At 45.5% G+C, this 20235-nt stretch overlaps 1 protein-coding gene across 4 annotated transcripts in view; it reads left to right on the top strand.

Annotated features, from left to right (window-relative positions):
- The window catches only part of TIAM2 (TIAM Rac1 associated GEF 2), a gene marked incomplete at its 3' end in the record, with an annotated part of 132374 nt that overhangs the window by 56486 nt on the left and 55653 nt on the right, over positions 1 to 20235 (top strand). For all 4 annotated transcript variants that reach the window (XM_082215182.1, XM_082215179.1, XM_082215180.1 and 1 more), the window contains 3 exons: positions 11431 to 11616; positions 14169 to 14315; positions 18094 to 18165. In XM_082215182.1, the coding sequence (XP_082071308.1) occupies positions 11431 to 11616; positions 14169 to 14315; positions 18094 to 18165 (405 nt within the window). The remainder of the gene's footprint in view (positions 1 to 11430; positions 11617 to 14168; positions 14316 to 18093; positions 18166 to 20235) is intronic.

The following is a 20235-nucleotide window of genomic DNA, read 5'->3' as shown; positions in this document are numbered from 1 at the left end:
ATAAACAAAGGGTTAGCTTCTGCATATTGACTCTTGCAAAGAGTATCACTTTTCAGAGTACACAGTTTAAGCACTTTGAGGCTAGAAAACAACCATCCCTATGGATTTACATTGCAAATGGGAGCATCACTAGTGCCTGTATGATGCAGTAGATCAGACTGAATTGTCGTTTACAGGCAACTGCTCTTGGAGTCAAACTTCCCTCCTGTGGAAATCTTGAAAGAAGCAAAACACATTTCCATTTCACTTCCTGCTATGTAAATTGAGGGCTTTATAAATAAATAAAACATTTATATTTCAGCTCAAAAAGAAGCCCTACTGGCCAACAACAAAGTATCAATATAATTGAAATGAACATCTCCCTAGCTGCTCCCCTGTTCAGAATACATCCATCCCACCCTTTTCTCAATGGTCTTGACCAAAATTAGGTTATTATATTGTAATTGTGGTTAATAACATTAAATACACTTCCCTCTGGGGTAGTAAATCTTGATTAAGAGTGAACCTGGTTAGCATTAACTGTGATTAACATTTGTGTCAAAGGAATGCTTAATTAGTGTTCAGTGTGAAGGGAATTCACCCTAAAGGGGAATGAGTTCACACTCTGCTCAGTTCCTTTGTGCTAAATTTACCACAACAGGGAAAGTAGGAGCTGCTACACACATTGTCTTCAGCACAGGAAAGATATCAAAACCAGTATCTTCATGGCAAGTTCTCCCTTGGTTCATACACGTGCATTCTATGGAGGTTAATCAGCCTCACTACATTTCAAATAGACATGGCCCTGTTTCACATTCCTGGCAGTGGTAGTGGCTGATGGGGCACCGTGCTGGGCTCCCCTCTTGAAAAGACAGCAGACCATTGCAGCCTAACCCATGCTGCCCTTCAGCTGCTACTGCCTAGCAGCCATTGGTTAGAACATGGCCACTCCAAACCTGATTAGGCTGTTGCCATGACTAATGCATCCAAGTGCTTCCAGGTTTATCTAGTCCAGTGCTTCCCAAAGTTGGCAAGAACGTCTCCGGGGTGTGTGTGCTGGAATGATCCAGGGTGTGTGTGTAGTAGCCTCATGTGCAATGGGGGGCATTGAATAAAAATAAGGGGGTGGCGGAAGCATAAGGAAAGAAAAAAATGAAAAACCATTCGTACATGTTTCATCTATTGTGTACTACCAAGTTGGGCGCCGTTGCAGGACAACAATGCCTCCCCTGGATCTGGTGGTCATGCTGGAGGTGAGGGGTTTTCCTGGGCTTGAGTGAACACTTCTCAGCTTCACCCAGGCCTGGGAAATGGATCACAGCTTGCCTGCCTATTTGGCCAAAGGCAGGCAAGCTGTGGCACCAGCCCTGCCCCTTCACTTAAAGAAGGTAGATTTTCAGGTGACTGTGGAGTAAAACAATTTCTGAAAAGGGGGCAGTAGGCCAAATAAGTTTGGGAAGCTCTGATCCAGGCCAAATCCCCCAAAGTTGGCAATCCCCCAAAGTTGGTGAGCTTTTCCAATGTTCTGTTTTTTCCCCTAAATGGTCTGGTTTCTGGACAGATGCAGAAGAGACAAGATTAATTAACAAAGGCTGCATTCAGACAGCTTTTTATTCTATCCTCTTGATGTTTTCTTCCCTTTCCTTCCTTCCACCATGTTTCAGCTGAATTTTCGCATGACAAAAATTCAACTTATGGAAATCTTAGCACAAGTGTAGCTGTCATTTGTGCATTATTTGTTTCTGTGAAAAATCCACTTGCAACCATATTAACTTGCTAAATCATAGAAGGTTTGAGCTGAAAATGGATATGAATTGTTAAATCTTTTTACATTCATAGTAATGGGTAGATATCACGTATTTGCTCATAGCAAATACAGAGACTGAGCAAACAACACTTTAGCAAATTGTAGTTGAGTGATCAGGGAGGCTGTTGCCTATGAAGGCCCATGCTATAATGTCTCAAATACTACAGTGCTCTTTGTATTTTCATTTTAAAGGAACCTGTAAGAACAGAGCCATTATCATCTACAGCATTCTGCATCACTACATGCTGCGTTATATGTAGGGTAGATGCCAAGTCTATTAGAAAATCTTAGAAAACCCCATGTTCTGTTTAATGCTGAAAACAGGCCCTTAACTGAATAGAAAAGAAGTGTATCTTAGGCTGAAATTTCATAGAAATTCATAAAGACCTCCCCCTACCAGGATCAAATGTTTCACACAGAGAGATCAGGGAGTACAACTGTTTTCTCTCACTACAATAATAGTGGCATAAAAATGGCATGAGTGAGATTATCATAAGCCAGGGTCACTGGCACCTACAGATGCCAGTGTGCCCACCAACATCTACTATGGTACCCACAAAAGGTCTCAGTAAATGCCTCCTCAAAAATCCAGAGTGCATAACACGACTGTGTTTCCGATTCAGTTCTTGTGTGCTCTGATTCTGCTTGTCACACAGTGAGCACACCCCCTTAAACATTATCATATTTCACTGGGTGCCATGATTGGACACTGTCAGGGTTACTTCCAGATCCTAGCTCACAGAGGATCACGCTAGCCAGCGATCGTTAAATAAAAGTCTTTATTGAGTTACAGTCTCCATTCTCGAGCTGCTGCGTGCAACCCTACGTCTTATGCTTAGATCGGCGAAGCTCCGTCTGAGTCTCCGCCCCTTGCGCACCAACTTAATATCCTAGCCCTGCTCCACCTTTTCCGCCTGACAGTTCTCCTCTGGGTCCCTCTGCCCCCCTGGGTCTCTTCCTTCCGGGATTCTTCTGACGCTGACCCCCCTGACTCTCCTGTCTCCTTGCGCCGGGCTTTAGGACCTGGCTCCCTTTCCGGGCTGCCTACTGCGCCACCTTCCTGTGCATTTGAACTTGGCGCGCGCGCCCAACCTTCCACTTTCCGTCTAACCGTCACTTCGCTCCCCGATGAAGGTGTGGCCACTCCTGACTCGTGCCCTCCCTCCTGTTGCGAGCTGCCAGCGCTTGCTCCCTGGCGCTCTTCCTCTTTCCTACTCTCTGGCGGTGACGTTGGTCCCGATCTCCAACTGCTCCCCTCTGAGTCCCCTCTGGCTCTTTCTTCCTGGGGTGTCCCCCTAGTCTCCCCCCTTGCCCTGGCCACTGGTGCTCCTTTTTGTGAATCTTCTGATTCACTGGAAAGACTCGGAGATCTTGGGTCGTCGTCATCACTCATCCTTTCTTCTGCCTCCTCCCCCTCGCTCTCTGTTTCCTCCCTTGCCCTCGCCTCTGCTCCTGAACCCCTGACATCCATCCCCCCCTCGAAGCCCCCTCTTCCCCCCTCCCCTCCTTCCGGTGCGGGAACTGGGTGCTGCAGTGTCAAGGGGACGAATGTCGGGTACAGTTCGCTTCCCGTGGCGGGCCTCCATCCGAAGTCTTCCGGTTCTTCCTCCCTGCTCTCGTCGACGACGGTCACCTCTGCTTCCATCTCTGTGCCGCCGTGCTCGAGACCCTGGTCGTCCCCGAAAACGTCCATGTCCGTCTCTCCCTCGCTTCCTTCTGGAGGCGTTGCTCGTCCTGGACCCTCCAGCCACTTCCTGCGCCACTGCTCCTCTGGTCGATCATCCCACCAATACGAGGGTTCTGAAGCAGATCCCGAGGGCGACCCCTCCGGGGAACGGGCGTCTCGTGTCGGTTCCTCATCCGAGTCGAACCCCCGGAACGTGCTGGCTGAAAGCGTGGGCGTGAAAAGCCAGTCGTCGAAAAAGTCCGCTGGCATTGGCCTATGGGGGAAGAGGGCATGAAACTCTTCCTTGAGCAGAGGTTCATCTAAAGCGTAGCCCGGCATCCAGCTGTTGGCACTGGCCGGGGTGCCCTCCTTAGCGAGAAGGTATTCTACCCCCTCTTCCCCCCATCTGGAGTCCAAAATCTCCGTGACTTCGTTGAGGCGCACCTCCTGTGCCACTCCCCGTTGCCTGGTTCCCTCTCGGAGCGGACTCGGCGCCGTTCCGGGTTCCTGAAACCTGTGCGGTGCCTTGTAGGGAGTGAGCACCGATCTGTGGAACACCGGATGCATTCTGGAACCCTCCGGAAGCGCCAGCCTGAAGGCCACCGGGTTGACCTGCTCTTCGACTTGGTAGGGCCCCAGTTGCTTATGCCCTAGTTTCTTCTTGGCCAACGACCTGGCCGGCACTGCGTGGGCTGCTAACCAGACCCAGTCTCCCACATGGATCTCTTCGCCAACCCTTCTGTGTTTGTCTGCCTGCACCTTGTATGCGTGTTTGGCCAGCTCCAGGTGCCGCCGCAGCTGATCGTGGACCTCCTGCAACTCCGACGCGAACGCATCTGCTGTCTGCGGCTCCCCCTCTACCAGTCTTTCCAGTCCCGGGAAGGTTCTGGGGTGCCTCCCATTGTTGGCGAAGAACGGCGTGACCCCCGTGGACACGTGCTTCGTGTTGTTGTAGGCGAACTTGGCGAGCGGCAGGTAATCCACCCACGTCGCAGGCTGTTGATTCGCATAGCATCTCAGGTACTGCTGCATGATGGCATTGACCCGCTCCGCTTGCCCGTTGGTCTGCGGGTGTCTCGCCGACGCCAGGTTGATCTTGACGTTTAGGAAGCCCATCAGCTTCTGCCAGAAATTCGAGATGAACTGCCGCCCGCGGTCGGACAGAATAGACCGTGGCAGACCGTGAACCTTGAACACGTGGTCTATGAACAGTTTGGCGGTTTGTTCCGCCGTGGCCACCTTCACACACGGGATGAAATGTGCCATCTTGGAGAACAAGTCCACCACCACCAGCACGGCCGTCTTGCCCCTCGAGCTGGGCAGATCCGTGACGAAGTCCAGGGCAACTCTGTCCCATGGCTCGACCGGAGTTTGCAGCAGTTCCAACAGTCCGGCCGGCGGTCTGTGCACTGGTTTGGCCCTCTGGCAGGTGTCGCACCTCGCCACGTAGTCCGCGACCTCCCCTCTCATTCCGGGCCACCAGAAATCCCTGGCGACTAATTCCACCGTCTTCTCCTTGCCAAAGTGCCCGGCAGTGGGCGCGTCGTGCAGCTGATGCAGTACCTTGGCGCGAAGTTCGTCTCCCGGCACGTAGATGGCCCCTTTGCGGATGAGCAATCCATCTCTCAGCTGGAACCCGTCGGTCGCTGCCGTGCCCCTTTGCATCTCTGCCATTTTTGCTTGCGCAAAGGAGTCATTCTGCAACGCTCGTCGCACCGCCTCCAGGTCCACTGTCGCCGCAGCGCACGCCCACACTGTTGGCGCGAAGATGTGCATGGCGGCCGCTGGCGTGGCGTCCTCCAGATACTGTGGCTTACGGGAGAGCGCGTCCGCCATGATGTTGGTGTCCCCCGGGACATACTCTATTCGGAAGTCGAAGTTCGCAAAGAACTCAGCCCAACGTATCTCCCTCTGGTTCAGGAACTGTGCCGTGCGCCAGTGCTCCAGATTCTTGTGGTCCGTGCAGACCTGCACCGTGTGCTTGGCTCCAATCAGGAAGTGCCTCCATGCTTTGAATGCTGCATGAATAGCCAGCAACTCCCTGTCCCAGATGGTGTAGTTCTGTTCGGACTTGCTGAGCTTCCTGGAGTAAAACGCTCCGGGCCTCCAAACCCCCTGCGGGTCCTCCTGCAGCAGGACTGCTCCGACGGCCCTGTCCGAGGCGTCTGTTTCAACTCTCATCGGCCTGCTGGGGTCGACATGAAGCAGCTGTTCCTCCGAAGCAAAAAGACGCTTGAGTGCCTGAAAGGACTGCTCCGCCTGCGCTGTCCAGATGAACTTCTTTTTCTTGGAACTGAGCGTGTCCGTGATGGCCGCTGTCTGCATAGCGAAGCCTTTGATGAACTTGCGATAGAAGTTCGCGAAGCCGACAAACCATTGGACCTCCTTCCGGTTGCGTGGGCTTTTCCAATCCAACACCGCTCGAACCTTGGCGCTGTCCATGGCGAGCCCCTTGTCAGACAACTTGTAGCCCAGGAAATCCACCTCCGTCACGTCGAATTGGCACTTCTCCAGCTTGGCGTAAAGCCTATGTTGCTGGAGCCTGCTCAGCACTTCCCTGACGTGTCTGTCATGCTCCTGCTGCGATTCCGAAAAGATCAGGATGTCATCCAAGAAACAGACGCACGTCTTGTAGAGGAGCCCCGCCAACACGTGATGCATGAAAGCTTGAAAAACGTGGGAGCCATTTTGCAATCCAAAAGGCATAACTCTATATTCGTAGGTGCCCAGGGGCGTGAACATGGCTGTCTTCCACTCATCTCCTTCCCGCATGCGAATGAGGTTGTACGCCCCTCGCAGGTCCAACTTGGTGAACACGCTGCCCTTGCGTACTTTTGCGAGGAGGTCGTCGATTCGGGGCATGGGGAAGTCCGATGGCTTGGTGACACTGTTCAAAATGCGGTAGTCCACTACGAGTCTTTTTTGGGGCGTGTCTCGCTTCTTCACAAAGAAGACAGGACTGCCCCCCGCTGCCTGGGACTCTCGGATGAAACCGCGCTTCAAATTATGATCTATGAACTCTTTGAGTTCCTGCAGTTCGTCTTCAGACATGGAATACAGCTTCCCTTTGGGCAGCGCCGCCCCCGGCAGCAGGTCAATTTTGCAGTCATATGGTCTGTGGGGGGGTAGCTTGTCTGCCTCCTTCTCGCAGAAAACCTCCAAAAATTCTGCGTACTTGTGGGGAATCGCTTGCAGCGTGCCTAGCAGCAGCTGTGACTCCTCTTGCTCCCCTTCCTGCTGGGGCATGATGCAGTGTTCAGCACAAAAGGAAGAGCTGAAGGTCAGCTGCCTCTGGTACCAAGCCAGCGTCGGGCTGTGCTTGTCCAGCCAACTCATGCCCAATACAATAGGCGTGTCCGAGAGTTGAGTGACGTTGAAGCTGATGATTTCCCTGTGATTTCCAAGCCGCAGCACCATAGGTGGCGTCTGCTTCACCACTTGCCCCCCTAACAGCTCCCTGCCATCCACCGTGACAACCTGCAGGGGCAGCGTGGCAGGCAGCAACTGTATAGCGTGCCGGTCGACAAAGTCCTGCCCTATGAAGTCTGCATTGCTTCCCGAGTCGACGGTGATTGGCACGTCCATGGTGATTCCATTGGGTAGCTGGAGCGATGCGGTGAGCCTCACTACTGGCTTGGGCGGGAGGGGGTCCATGGGCGGTAAAATCTCTGGGGACTGCTTCACTGACACGTCTGGCTGGGCCCCAGTGCCTCTTCCTCCAGCCAGACATCGTCGTTTCCCTGCTGTGGTTCTCCGTGCTGCGTTGCTGCAGTCACCATTGCTGAGGCTGCAGTGTGCTTGTGGAGCCTCCGGGGACACTCTTTCGCCATATGCCCTGGATCCTCGCAGATATAACACTTCCTGTTCCCTCTAGGAGGCTTCGCTTTCACTGCTGCCGGTGCTAGGGCTCTGGCTGCTGACTGAGCCCTTGCACTCCCAACCTCCATCGGTTCCACCCCTCCCCCTGTTGGAGGCGTGGATTGCGCACGCGCTGCTTCTCTGGGAAGGAAGGAGGAGCCCCTGGCTGGTTCGCGCCCGCTGCGCCCTTCGTCCCTGCTCCACGGACGTTCTTCCAGCCGCACCCCCACCGCCAGCGCCCTCTGAACGATCTCCTGCGTGGTCCGGGGTCTCTCCCCCCTCGCAATCTCATCTTTAACCGAGTTGTGCAAGCCCTCCCAAAAAAGGTCTCTGACAGGAGCCGAATCTCTGTCCCATTCCAGGGCACTGACTAAGGCGAAAAAGCGGGCATGATACTGCCTTACGCTGGCCCTCCCTTGCCTTAGTCCATGCACCTCCTTTCGGGCAAGATCCACGTCAATGCTTGATAAAAAACAGCCATCCATCGCTTTAATAAAGGCGTCCGCATTTTGGAGCGCAGGATCCTTATCTCTCCACAAATTGCGCAGCCATGCTTTTGCGTCTCCATGCAAATGGGAACTTTCTCTTGTTCATCTCTAAAGTCTTTGTGCAGTAGTTGCAGTGCACACATTACGTCTGCTCTAAAGTTGGGGTACTGTTGCAAATTCCCATCGAAGTGCGAGACCAGACCGCCTGTGCGTCTCCCCAACCCAATCCCCTCTGATTTGGGTGTCTGTTGCCCTTGCTTCGTAAGCACGTCCAACCTGACCTGGAGATCCCTGTAGGCGGCAGCTGCTTCCTCCTCTCTCTTCCTGGACGCCAGCGCCTCGGCATTCAGTCGTGAAACTGCTTCTCTGAGTTCCGTTATTTGCTGTTCGGCCGTCATATTGTCTGCCGTTCGTGAGCTCTCTTGTAGGCACCCGCTTTCCCTCCTCTCCGCGAGGCCGTGGATGCCCACAATTTGAAGAGACGGAGCTTACTGTCAGGGTTACTTCCAGATCCTAGCTCACAGAGGATCACGCTAGCCAGCGATCGTTAAATAAAAGTCTTTATTGAGTTACAGTCTCCATTCTCGAGCTGCTGCGTGCAACCCTACGTCTTATGCTTAGATCGGCGAAGCTCCGTCTGAGTCTCCGCCCCTTGCGCACCAACTTAATATCCTAGCCCTGCTCCACCTTTTCCGCCTGACAGTTCTCCTCTGGGTCCCTCTGCCCCCCTGGGTCTCTTCCTTCCGGGATTCTTCTGACGCTGACCCCCCTGACTCTCCTGTCTCCTTGCGCCGGGCTTTAGGACCTGGCTCCCTTTCCGGGCTGCCTACTGTGCCACCTTCCTGTGCATTTGAACTTGGCGCGCGCGCCCAACCTTCCACTTTCCGTCTAACCGTCACTTCGCTCCCCGATGAAGGTGTGGCCACTCCTGACTCGTGCCCTCCCTCCTGTTGCGAGCTGCCAGCGCTTGCTCCCTGGCGCTCTTCCTCTTTCCTACTCTCTGGCGGTGACGTTGGTCCCGATCTCCAACTGCTCCCCTCTGAGTCCCCTCTGGCTCTTTCTTCCTGGGGTGTCCCCCTAGTCTCCTCCCTTGCCCTGGCCACTGGTGCTCCTTTTTGTGAATCTTCTGATTCACTGGAAAGACTCGGAGATCTCGGGTCGTCGTCATCACTCATCCTTTCTTCTGCCTCCCCCCCCTCGCTCTCTGTTTCCTCCCTTGCCCTCGCCTCTGCTCCTGAACCCCTGACAGACACCCACACTCCTGTCTGTTCTGAACAGAGGTGAGGTGCAATTCACTCCTGCCTGTGACCTAGTTTTGTGGTGTCCAATGTAGGTGCCTTTAAAAAGAGATAGAAATGCCTCTTTTGTAAAAGTTATCACTGACTAGAAAAACACATGGTAGAATAGTTCCTTCCTGCCTGCCTTCCTGCCTTCCTTCCCGCCCCCTCCAAGTCTCCAAGCTGCTGAATTTTAGCAATTCAGTGCCTTCAAAAGAATACTTACTCTGGGTCTCAGGACACTTAGCTTTGCACAGGTAAAAGCTCAATTGGGCTGCAGAAGATTCCCGCCCCCCCCATCTCTTTATTAATTAGCTACTGTGTAGGCCAGGACTTAGAAGGCTTCTGGGGCAAGCCAATTAGAGATGGCGAAAGTGGAGACCTGAGCACTGTCACTTGCTTCTTCTCTGATCAACCAGTTACATTAGCAAGCCTTCACCAGGTGCCGATCTTTACCTCTTTCATTAGGATATCATGACCGTCATCTGCTATTGGCCTCTGAAAAAGTACTCAGAATTGCCTTTCAAGTTTGAAGGCTTACGGCCCCAAGAAGTAATCTAACCTCACTCTGAGAATTGTGCCAGAACAAGGGTGTTTAAAGGGGATAAACCTCTCTGTATTAAGTCTCAACAGTAATAAAATTTTACCTCCATACTTACCCTGTGACTCAGTGACTCTCCCTGACAGCCGCTTGTCCATGGGAAGCACAGATCTATCTTGGATCATCTACTTGATCTCATCTTTCACAAGCCTTTTGGTTCTGGCTTCCCAGATTTGCATGAGTAAAATATGTGCTGTATCAAATTGGCTTTAGAGAGAGCCTTGTAAAACAAAGATGAAACAACCTAAATACTTGGTGAGTCATCTATATTGATGCCATATGGGTTGTCTCTGAGATGTAGTAATTGAAGTGTAAAAAAGTTTTTGTGTGTGGTGTTTGTAATGTGGTTGACAAAATCATCATATGAAATAGCAGGACATCTTAAAGGAGGAACAGTCTCTGTGGGGTCCTAAGTTTTTGCATAGCTCCATCGTTAGAGATACCCAGTAAAGGCATTAGTCGAACTACTATGCTATTTATTCATTGAATTAACTCATTGCAATCACCATTTTATTTATATTATCAACCTTTTATGTACAGAGTGATGAATGGCATGTTTAAGGCTTTATAAACTTGGAGAAGGGATTGGGTTATGAACAGCCTTCAACAGATTCTCTTGAGCCCTTTCTGCTTCCTATCAGCTAACATGTGTGCTTCCACAAGGCGGTTCTGTACCTTTCATCTTTAAAGTAGGAGTAGAAAAAAACAACTTTAAAATACTTCCTTCAAACCTTGTTTAATCTTTAAGCCAAAGAGATAAGATGGGAATTAGATTGTTGTATCCTTGTAACAAACTGATTGTAACTAGAAGCATGTTAGACCTTGTGAGGCTGTGCGTATATTTTGTTGTCTTTTGTGTGTATTACTGAATATGCTTCCACTAGGTGGGTCATTCATAGTAATTAAAGATGGTGACTGTGATCCAGAAAAAATTGTGCCCATATTGTGACATTTCAGAGCCCCAATACTGTTTACACCCAGGGCAACCTATGTGGTGCAATCCAGATAGGAAGCATAATGTAATCTGTAAGTAGTCTAGAGCATTATGGATTGCAAGAATCCTTTTTTTAAAATGTTTGACTTCTGTGGGTAACCAACTACAGTGGTGCCCCGCAAGACGAAATTAATTCGTTCCGCAATTTTTGTCGTCTAGCAAATTTTTCGTCTTGCGAAGCACGAAATCCCATAGGAATGCATTGAAAATCAATTAATGCGTTCCTATGGTCAAAAAAAGTCCAAACAAAGCCAAATTTGGTACAACAACAGTTTATTAACTGCTCTTTAAAGTCACACATACTGTAAATAGCAGTTCAAAAATTTAAGGGAAAATAAATTAACTTTATAAACAAAACATGTCTTTGTTTTTAGTCAAAGAAAAAAAGTCGCGAGACGTTTTCGTCTTGCGAAGCAAGCCCATAGGGGAAATTCGTCTTGCGAGGCAAATCGCGAACGGAAAAAACTTTCGTCTAGCGAGTTTTTTGTATTGCGAGGCATTCGTCTTGCGGGGCACCATTGTATTTTCCTAAATAATGATGTCAGCATGCAGTTAAGGCCACCAACTTTGTTTTATTTTGATCCATTTTTTTGAAGGTTCATTTCTTGAGTGTGACAGAATGTCTTTTTGGACGTGAGCAACTAATCAGCCCTCTGAATGCTACAGATGAAAGCGATTTAGCTGAGAGTGCAGAACTTTGACCACCCTCCACAAGCCATTAATTTATCTTCTCCTATTTCATATTTGTGTATATAAACAGATCCAGCAATGGGAACAGAATCTGGAGAAATTTAACATGGATCTCTTCAGGATGCGCTGTTATCTAGCCAGCTTGCAAGGTGGGGAGTTGCCAAATCCAAAGAGCCTTTTGGCAGCTGCCAGTCGTCCTTCAAAGATGGCATTAGGAAGGCTGGGCATCTTCTCTGTCTCATCCTTTCATGCACTGGTGAGTTGGACACAGATTCATATAAGTGTTTTGGAGAGGAGTTTATTTGTGACAAGATGCAGAAATGCATTCCTTCCCCCTCCCTATGTATGGTCCTCTTCAGGCTTTTGGCTATACCCTTTTAAATGTGTGTTGGGGGGAGGAGGGGTTTTTGGTTTGTGTGGTTTATTCCCCCATTCTTGTTTTTGTTACATATTTTGTGCCCTGAGATCTACGGATGAAGGCTGGTTTACAAATTTAATAACTATATAAACATTTTGCTGGTAAATGTAATTTCAAGGTGAATCTGACTATGAAAGTCAGTTTTGTGACCCCTTTCTTGGCTGAAGAAAAAGTACTGTACTTTAAAAAGACCAACTAATATTACTCATTTGTTTAGACCATTTATATCTCACACGTCTCCCAAAGATTTCAGGGTGGGTGATGGCAAAATTGAATAGAATCCTGTGTTGGTACACAATATAATGAAAACACAATTAAAGCAAAACTACACCAATTACTGAATATTAGTGACCACTCCCAAAAGCTTGAGTTTTGAGCTGGTGACTGAATACCATCAAATTGAGCACCAGCAGAATTTTGGAATGAGTGAGGGGTAGACAGGTGGTTTCAAAGCCAGGAGGAAAGTCCGTGGAGAAGATGCCATGTTTTGCAACTCCTGGTGGCAGAATGCTAGGAAGAACTTTTCTTGGTGATCTTAACATATGACAGGATTGTACAAGGAGATACACTCTTTCAAGTATTTTGGTCCCAAGACATTCAAGACTTTGTATCTGTAAAATGCTTAATTTGAAATTGAAATGTATTGGCAGCCAGTGCAAAACTTTATAAGAGCAGGTGTAATAGAAGTTCTGGAAAGAGAGTCTGCTTAGGAGCCAGGTCGCTGCAGTTTCTGTGTCATCTTCAAGGGCAACACTAAATACAGTGGATTACAGTAATTAAAACAGGAAGTTATCAGACCATAGATTACTGTAGCTGTTCTATTCTGGTCCAAGAATGGCTATTGCTGGTTAACCAGCCAGAGCTGGGGGGAAATTCTCTATGACACGGCAGACGCTTGAGTCTCTAGTGACAAGGTGGAATCAAGGAGCATCCCAGGCTATATATTGTTTATTATTATTATTATTATTATTATTATTATTATTATTATTATTTACATTTGTATATCACCCTTCATCCGCAGATCTCAGGGCAATTCACTATTTAAAAATACATGATAAAAAGACAAAACACATAATAAAATCAAGAACAAAAAACCGAAACAATAACCTCCCCACCTGCCTTCAAAGAGAATGCAATCTCATCAAGAACAGGTTGTTCATCTGATACTCAGAACTGCCAAACCACAACATCTCTAACTTATCAGGATTCATTAGCAATTTATTTACCTTCATCCAGCCCACTACTGTAGCTAGACAGTGATCCACACCTGATTCACTTGATGTGGAAAAACGGAACTCCATGTCAGCAAAGCTGAGTTCCTTACTGTAAAAATATTCTCATATTGGAAAAGACATGAACATTCTTGTGGCAATGGCACACATGACTGTTTCCCCCCTGGGAATCTATAATTGGCCACTTCTGTAAATACAGTGAAATAGATGAATGTGTGATCATCACACATGATCTTCATGTGGGATTGTTGTTTTTTAAACTACTTCTATTTGTTCCATAGAAGTGCCAGCCATGTAGGAAATTTGTAACATTTGAAATGATCCTGAAAGAAGCTTCTACCAAAAAAAGCAAACACTATATTGTCCTTTTTCTCTCTAAAACACTAAGCTCAAAATAACATGAATGATACTTTGTTGAAAAATGAGATTTAATATCTACTTGCTAGTAAAATCACTAGCCATATTATGTATATATTATGTATATTGCTGGTGTATGTTGAAAAAGTATAGCTGCTTTTTAAAAAAAAACCCAACAACACCATGTTCTCATTATTACTGAAATACAGAACTGATTATTAAATATAAAAATGCATACAGTCTCTTAAAATATCCTATTAAAGCAAAGTAAAATTAGTTCCAGAAATGGTTTTAAAATCATTTTTTCAAAGCTCAGAAAGCTTTCTCTAGGATGCTGGTATCGCCACATTCTATTATGATCTATAATTCAGCCTTACACTAAACACACTGTTTACCCTGCATGTTATAATGCAACTCTTCCTTTTGGAATCCGGCCAGTTCACAGCTTACCGTTCTTTGTTGGCTGCTTTGCAAAAGCTTATGTGGGTTTGGCAGGAGGTATTTCACAGATAAATCGTAGCTGGTGTGTGCGGGGTTTGTTTTTTTAATGTCTTTGGCTGCAATTCTAGACACATTTACACCTAGGAGTAAATTCCATTGAGCTCAATGACAAATATTTCTGAACAGATATACATAGGATTGCACTGTTCATCTTTTGTGTCACATTTCATTATAATTAGGTTTTTGCTACCTTTTGTTTTGATGAACAAGTTATGAAAAGCTTATATGTATAACTATGCTTGTATCTTCCTCATTTACTTCTCTCTCTCTCTTCTCTCTCTCTCTCTTTCTATCACTTAGATCTGCTCCAGGGATGAGGCAGCTCTTAGGAAGCGAACACTGTCTCTCTCACAGAGGGTTCGGAGCAAGAAAGGTTTGTTTTCCTCCCTTAAGGGACTGGACACCCTTGCAAGAAAGGCAAAGGAAAAAAGGCCATCTATAACACAGGTAGTTCCCAGTTGATGCATATATATTTTTAATTTTAAAAAAATCTATAAAATTGTTCTAAAATTGCATTGATCATCCATCAGTGGTGTAAGAAACAAATGGTTTAAATTAGGATGCCTAATTGGTTATTGCAAACAGTGGTGGGCAGAAAGCCAGCAGCCACACACATGCCACACACCATGTTTCCTTGCAGTTGCATGTAGCATCTCCCACATCAGGCAGTCTTCAGATGTCATTGTAAGATGCTAATCTCGGCCTAGCTAGTTAGGAGTGATAAAAGTCACTTCCCAGCAACGGCAGGATATGCAGGATGATAAAATATGACACTGGATTTGCCATTGCAACAGTCAGGCCTTTCCGTAAGGTGAAGCTGAGTGATGTGTTCTTAAATGACCAGCAAGATAAGGAGACATGAATAAAGGCAGTTTTATCAGAATGAAACCAGCTTCCTCCTCTTCCCTAAAGAAGACATGTGGGTGAATTCTCAGTTGATAGGAGTTCCCTAATCACAACTGGTTCCTCTGAAGTACTTTTTTAAAATATAAAAAACCCTTTAAATAAATAGTGTGGGCATTTAGTAGACAAGTACAGGAAAGTGGAGGGTAAACGTGACCAAGATAGGCAATACAAATAAAGTAAAACTTTATTATGATTGGGAAATCACCAGTGGCACATAGTTTGCTTCTCCATGGTTCCAGAAATGTAATGAAACATGGAAATAAAAACCCAGTCTGAACACTTTATGGTAACTGTAAATCAATGGAACAACTTTTCATATCTATAGAACCTAGGTACCAAATCCATAACTTATTTTCTCTTGTTCCTGGATTATTATTATTAATTCAGTCACTCTAAAATTGATAACAGCCTCTCTCAAGTGAATGACTTTGTTAATATATTTTCTCTAAATTGAAGAGACTGGAAGTTACGTTATCTATGTTTACATACAGTGGCTACCTATCTTTTTGATGTGACTTAATAACACATTGTTTGGAAAGATGTTCTTTAACTATAAACGACATAGAGCATGTCTCATTGTAAATCTCTTTGGGACTTCTGATTTGGGAAATGATACACAAATTTAGTATACATAAACCAACCTAAAGCAAAGTTGTACACTGTACTTCAGAAACATGGGGCAAGTATGAAGCATTAGCTGTGGGAACCAATGCTACCCTGCCTTGTTTTTGCAAATCCCACTGGGTTAAATGGTTTCTAATAGGAAACCTTCCATAATATCCTACTTTGCAAATGGGAAATGTGAGCCAAGTTTATATAGTTACTGTAAAATATTATGTTATCACAAATGAATACTTCAATCAAACCATATTGTAAGTTTTCAGCCTGCAGACTGGACCAGAATATCACAGCTAGAGCCCTCATCTGAAGATGGATATTCTGGAAACATGACATAACTAGGGGATTATAACTTTATGTCAATTTTTAGTTTATCCCAATTCCTTCATGTTAACAAGCAAACCTTATGACATGTGAACATTTCATTTATTTATCTTGAATTTTCCAACATGTATCTTCACTGGATGTCCACGAGTTCCAGTAATATGAGGGGGGATGGGACTTTTTCCTATTCACTTTCTCCATGCCATGTATCATTTTATGACCCTGAACAAATCCTTTGGGGAATTCTACTTTGCTGGACTCAGTGTACTTAATGATCTCTTTGACATACAGAATGGCACCATGTCCTGTGTGTCCTTCCCTGTCCGTCCTATAGAGTTTATATCTGAAGATAACCCACTGATGTCCCACTGATTTCCTCCATTCCACCAGGTTTCCATGATGCCCACTGTATGAAGTACATGGCAGCCATGAGTGCTGTGAATCATTTAAAGCCATAAGTGCAGTTCCTTATCTTAGAATACTTTTAATAAGATACAGATTAATAATCAGAAGCATATCGGAAAAACAAAACAGCTCTGCTTTTATCTTCAAGTAGTTTCTCACATGCTCCTTATCGAAAACCCAGCTATTGAGACTTAAGAAAAATGATAGCAGTGACACATCAGTAGAACAGACTTTATAGTAGTAATGTTTTTAAGGAGAAAGGGGAGGACTTCATAAATATTCTGAGTCCTAACTTACCTTTGAAATGTAGTAAAGGGCTTGCAATTTACCAGGCTGGCTTCAAATCCCAGTTAGTGTTAACGAGGTGGGAACTGGAGGGAGTGCCTTTGGTGGAGAGGGAGAAGACATGGGTAATGAGTACATGATCCAATGTTTCTTAAGGCTTGGAAATTTTACATGCAAAACAACCATCACATACAAATCGCACACAAAAAACCCCAGCTGGCACTCATTGAGTTCTGTGTCTTGCTCAGCAAAAACAGCTGCCATTGGTTACTGTCATTCATATATTGGGTTCAGCCACTGCTATCTAGGTTCAGCTGCTGAAAGGAGAAGATCCTGACTATTTTATAACTGTTTTATTTGTTTTATAATTGTATGTTTTAATGTTGAAACTTGCCTTGGGTGCTTATGGTGTGTGGCAAGTGAGAAATCTAATAAACAAACAAAGAAAAATAGTAGTACACGATTTGCACTGGTACAGTGGTACCTTGCAAGACGAATGCCCCGCAAGATGAAAAACGTGCAAGACGAAAGAGTTTTCCGTTTTTTGAGTCGTTCCGCAAGACGAATTTCCCTATGGGCTTGCTTCGCAAGACGAAACATCTTGCGAGTTCTTGCGAGTTTGTTTCCTTTTTCTTAAAGCCGCTAAGCCGTTAATAGCCGCTAAGCCACTAACAGCCACTAAGCCACTAACAGCCGTGCTTCGCAAGACGAAAAAACCGCAAGACTAAGAGACTTGCGGAATGGATTAATTTTGTCTTGCGAGGCACCACTGTATTTAATTGCTGTATGTAAACTTTGAGTGCATGACGTTGCTGGTGTGTATTTTAAACATGGCTGGATGAAAGATTAAGATATAGGATTGCCCTAAGAACCTTTTCCAGAGTGTTTTAGTTTGATAACTGTAACAAATTTGCAGTGAATTCTCCAACTGTATTTGAAACAACATGTGGGCGCCAACTCTTTGCCTGCCTAACAAATTGTTGCTGGAGAGGAAGGATTTGGCCCAAAGAGTTCTCCAAGTACAATCTCCCCACCAACAATCATTTGGACTCCTAATATGCTATCTCTGAAACAAATGCACTCACCATTGATCACTGCCATGACAAAAGAAGCGTTCTGCATTCTCTTCATTACTGAAGCAACTATTTGGGAGACATAACTGGACTTGGGGACAATGTGCCAAGGGGCATATTTGCATCCCTCTCTTCCAAGCTGGCAGTGAAAGGAGAGCTAGGCTAAGAGTGGCTGCTCAGAAACTGGTTATCAGGATGATCCTGGGAAAGGCCTGAGAGCAATTGGATGTGAAGTCAGCTTCCTGATTGGCAGCTGTTTGTGTTGGCTGCTTGGTTAGCACAATTGCCCCAGGATTCTAGGGCTAGTGTGTACAAAATGCTCTCAGCTGTCAGGACAGATATCTGGCAGAATTATATAGTGCATGCATGTGATTTTTAGCGTGTAGAAGGTCTGAATGTCAGTATAATCTCTTAGTGCAAGGGGCTTCCACCCTGCCCTTTTCCTGGAATGCCTGCACACACTAACACCCAAATTTAAAAATAGTAAACTACTCTTCAGTTGTTTGGCTTTACTGATCTAAGTTCACTAGCTTTTCCTTCCTTTTTGTGTGCATGTGAAACCGTTTTGCAAGGAATGCTTTGTTTATATTAGGATACACATTCTTTTTAATTAGATTTTTGACTCAACTGGAGGGCATGGATTTACTGGAACACAGCTACCTCAGAATTCCAGTAATTCTACCGAGGTAAGGGTTCTAAATCTTTGCTGTTCACTATTTATCACACTTTCTGAATGTGTTTCTTAAATCATGATTTATCTATGTTTCTCTCTCTCTCCTCTCCCCCCAAAAGAACCACTTAATACATTTTGTAGAAAAAAGGATTAGCTAGTCATGTGCATGTGAAACTATTAGCAAGTCATAACTTATATACGTTTGGCCAGACCTTAATGTTTCACGGATGTATAAGTAGTGAATACCTATCGAAACCTATCCTCAAACAAGGAACAGAGTGCATGGCTACCTAAATATTCAATATTCATTTAAAATGGGTAGTTGTAATTTGATACAGATTAGTCTTTAAAAACTAAAGCATTCATTATGTATGTATGTATGTATGTATATCTTAAAACCCTTGTGCAGCTGTATGAACTGCAAACCAAAGGAAACTTTTTGACTGATTCTCTCCAATCCCGCCCTCCTTTTGATCTATTAGTATGTCCTGTTTGTATTTTCCTCTATCATTTAGTGGGCATGTGCTAGGAATACTCATTTTTCTACTACAAGAAGAAATTGTCATGTAGATTTCCTCTGGGGTAAGCAGGCTTCAGGACCAAACCAGCTGTCATAATTGAAAAGCTTTTAATGAGCGAACACTTCAATAATACCATAAGCATAGCTGGCTGTGCATCACTTCAATGGTCCTGTCAGCAGGACTCAGCAGGACTCCAGGCCTTTTATTTCAAACTTAAGCTAAACCTGTTTGCTTTCTTTTTTCTTGGGAATAGAAGTGCACCCTCCATCTTAATATCCAGTACCCTGGTTAATTCATGTACTTGTTCATTCTGGAATTTTAAAAGCTTAAATTATTTTCTTAAAAGGCATTTTATCAGCAGCACCTACAAAGTGTGCCAGTTGACACGACACTTTCAAAAATTCCTTTCCCAAACAGTGAAAAGTCTTATAAGGTGGTGGTGGTTGTTTAGTCGTTTAGTCGTGTCCGACTCTTCGTGACCCCATGGACCAGAGCATGCCAGGCACTCCTGTCTTCCACTGCCTCCCGCAGTTTGGTCAAACTCATGTTGGTAGTTTCGAGAACACTGTCCAGCCATCTCGTCCTCTGTCGTCCCCTTCTCCTTGTGCCTGCAATCTTTCCCAACTTCAGGGTCTTTTCCAGGGAGTCTTCTCTTCTTATGAGGTGGCAAAGTATTGGAGCCTCAGCTTCAGGATCTGTCCTTCCAGTGAGCACTCAAGGCTGATTTCTTTAAGAATGGATAGGTTTGATCTTCTTGCAGTTCATGGGACTCTCAAGAGTCTCCTCCAGCACCATAATTCAAAAGCATCAATTATTCGGCAATCAGCCTTCTTTACCTTATGAGATAGAAGACCTCTTTATATGACCTTCTTGTGCCTTGGGATGCTAGGATGAGTTTGTTAGTATTATTTGTATACCTCATGGGTAGAGCATCTGTGTTGCATGCAGGAGGTCCCAAGTTCAATATTCAATATTGAAACCCTGGAGAACAGACAATACTGAGGAAGATGGTCTGTTTCAATATAAAGCAGCTTCCTTGTCCTCCTAATGTGGACAAGGCTGCATTTGAAGTGAGATCTTTTAAATGCAACTTTATCATTGGACAAAAGCCTGTCTTCTGAATATCTCTTGATCTTTCCTATCACTGTGTCTTTTCTCTCTCTCTCTTTTTTTGGCATACATCCTGTACTTCGAAAATTTATTGGGATATTGCTCAGAAGTGTTCAGTAGCTTTCAAGTCAGGTGGAAAAATCTATAATTTTATAATGAGCTTGGATTTTCAAACCAAAACTATTCCTTCTGTGGAACTTGGTTTATGAGCCACTGGTCTTATGTCTGCTAAATGAATAAGATTGGGCATTCCATCTATGTAAACGTTTGAAGGACTTGAATAACTGTCTGCAGATTTGTAGGAGTTTCTACAGTTTCTTCATGCCTCATCCAACAACTTTTTTAAAAAAGTGATTCATCATAGCTCGCAAAACCACCAAAGTTGGAAACAAGCCTATTCTGTTAGGAAATTTTGAAGAAAAACAAAATCGAACCGTTACAAGAGACTTCCT

Source organism: Podarcis vaucheri (assembly GCF_965113315.1).
Source record: "Podarcis vaucheri genome assembly, chromosome: 3".
Lineage (NCBI taxonomy): Eukaryota > Metazoa > Chordata > Lepidosauria > Squamata > Lacertidae > Podarcis > Podarcis vaucheri.
Note: the sequence above shows the minus strand (reverse complement) of the source record. Positions and strands in the feature narration are given on the sequence as shown.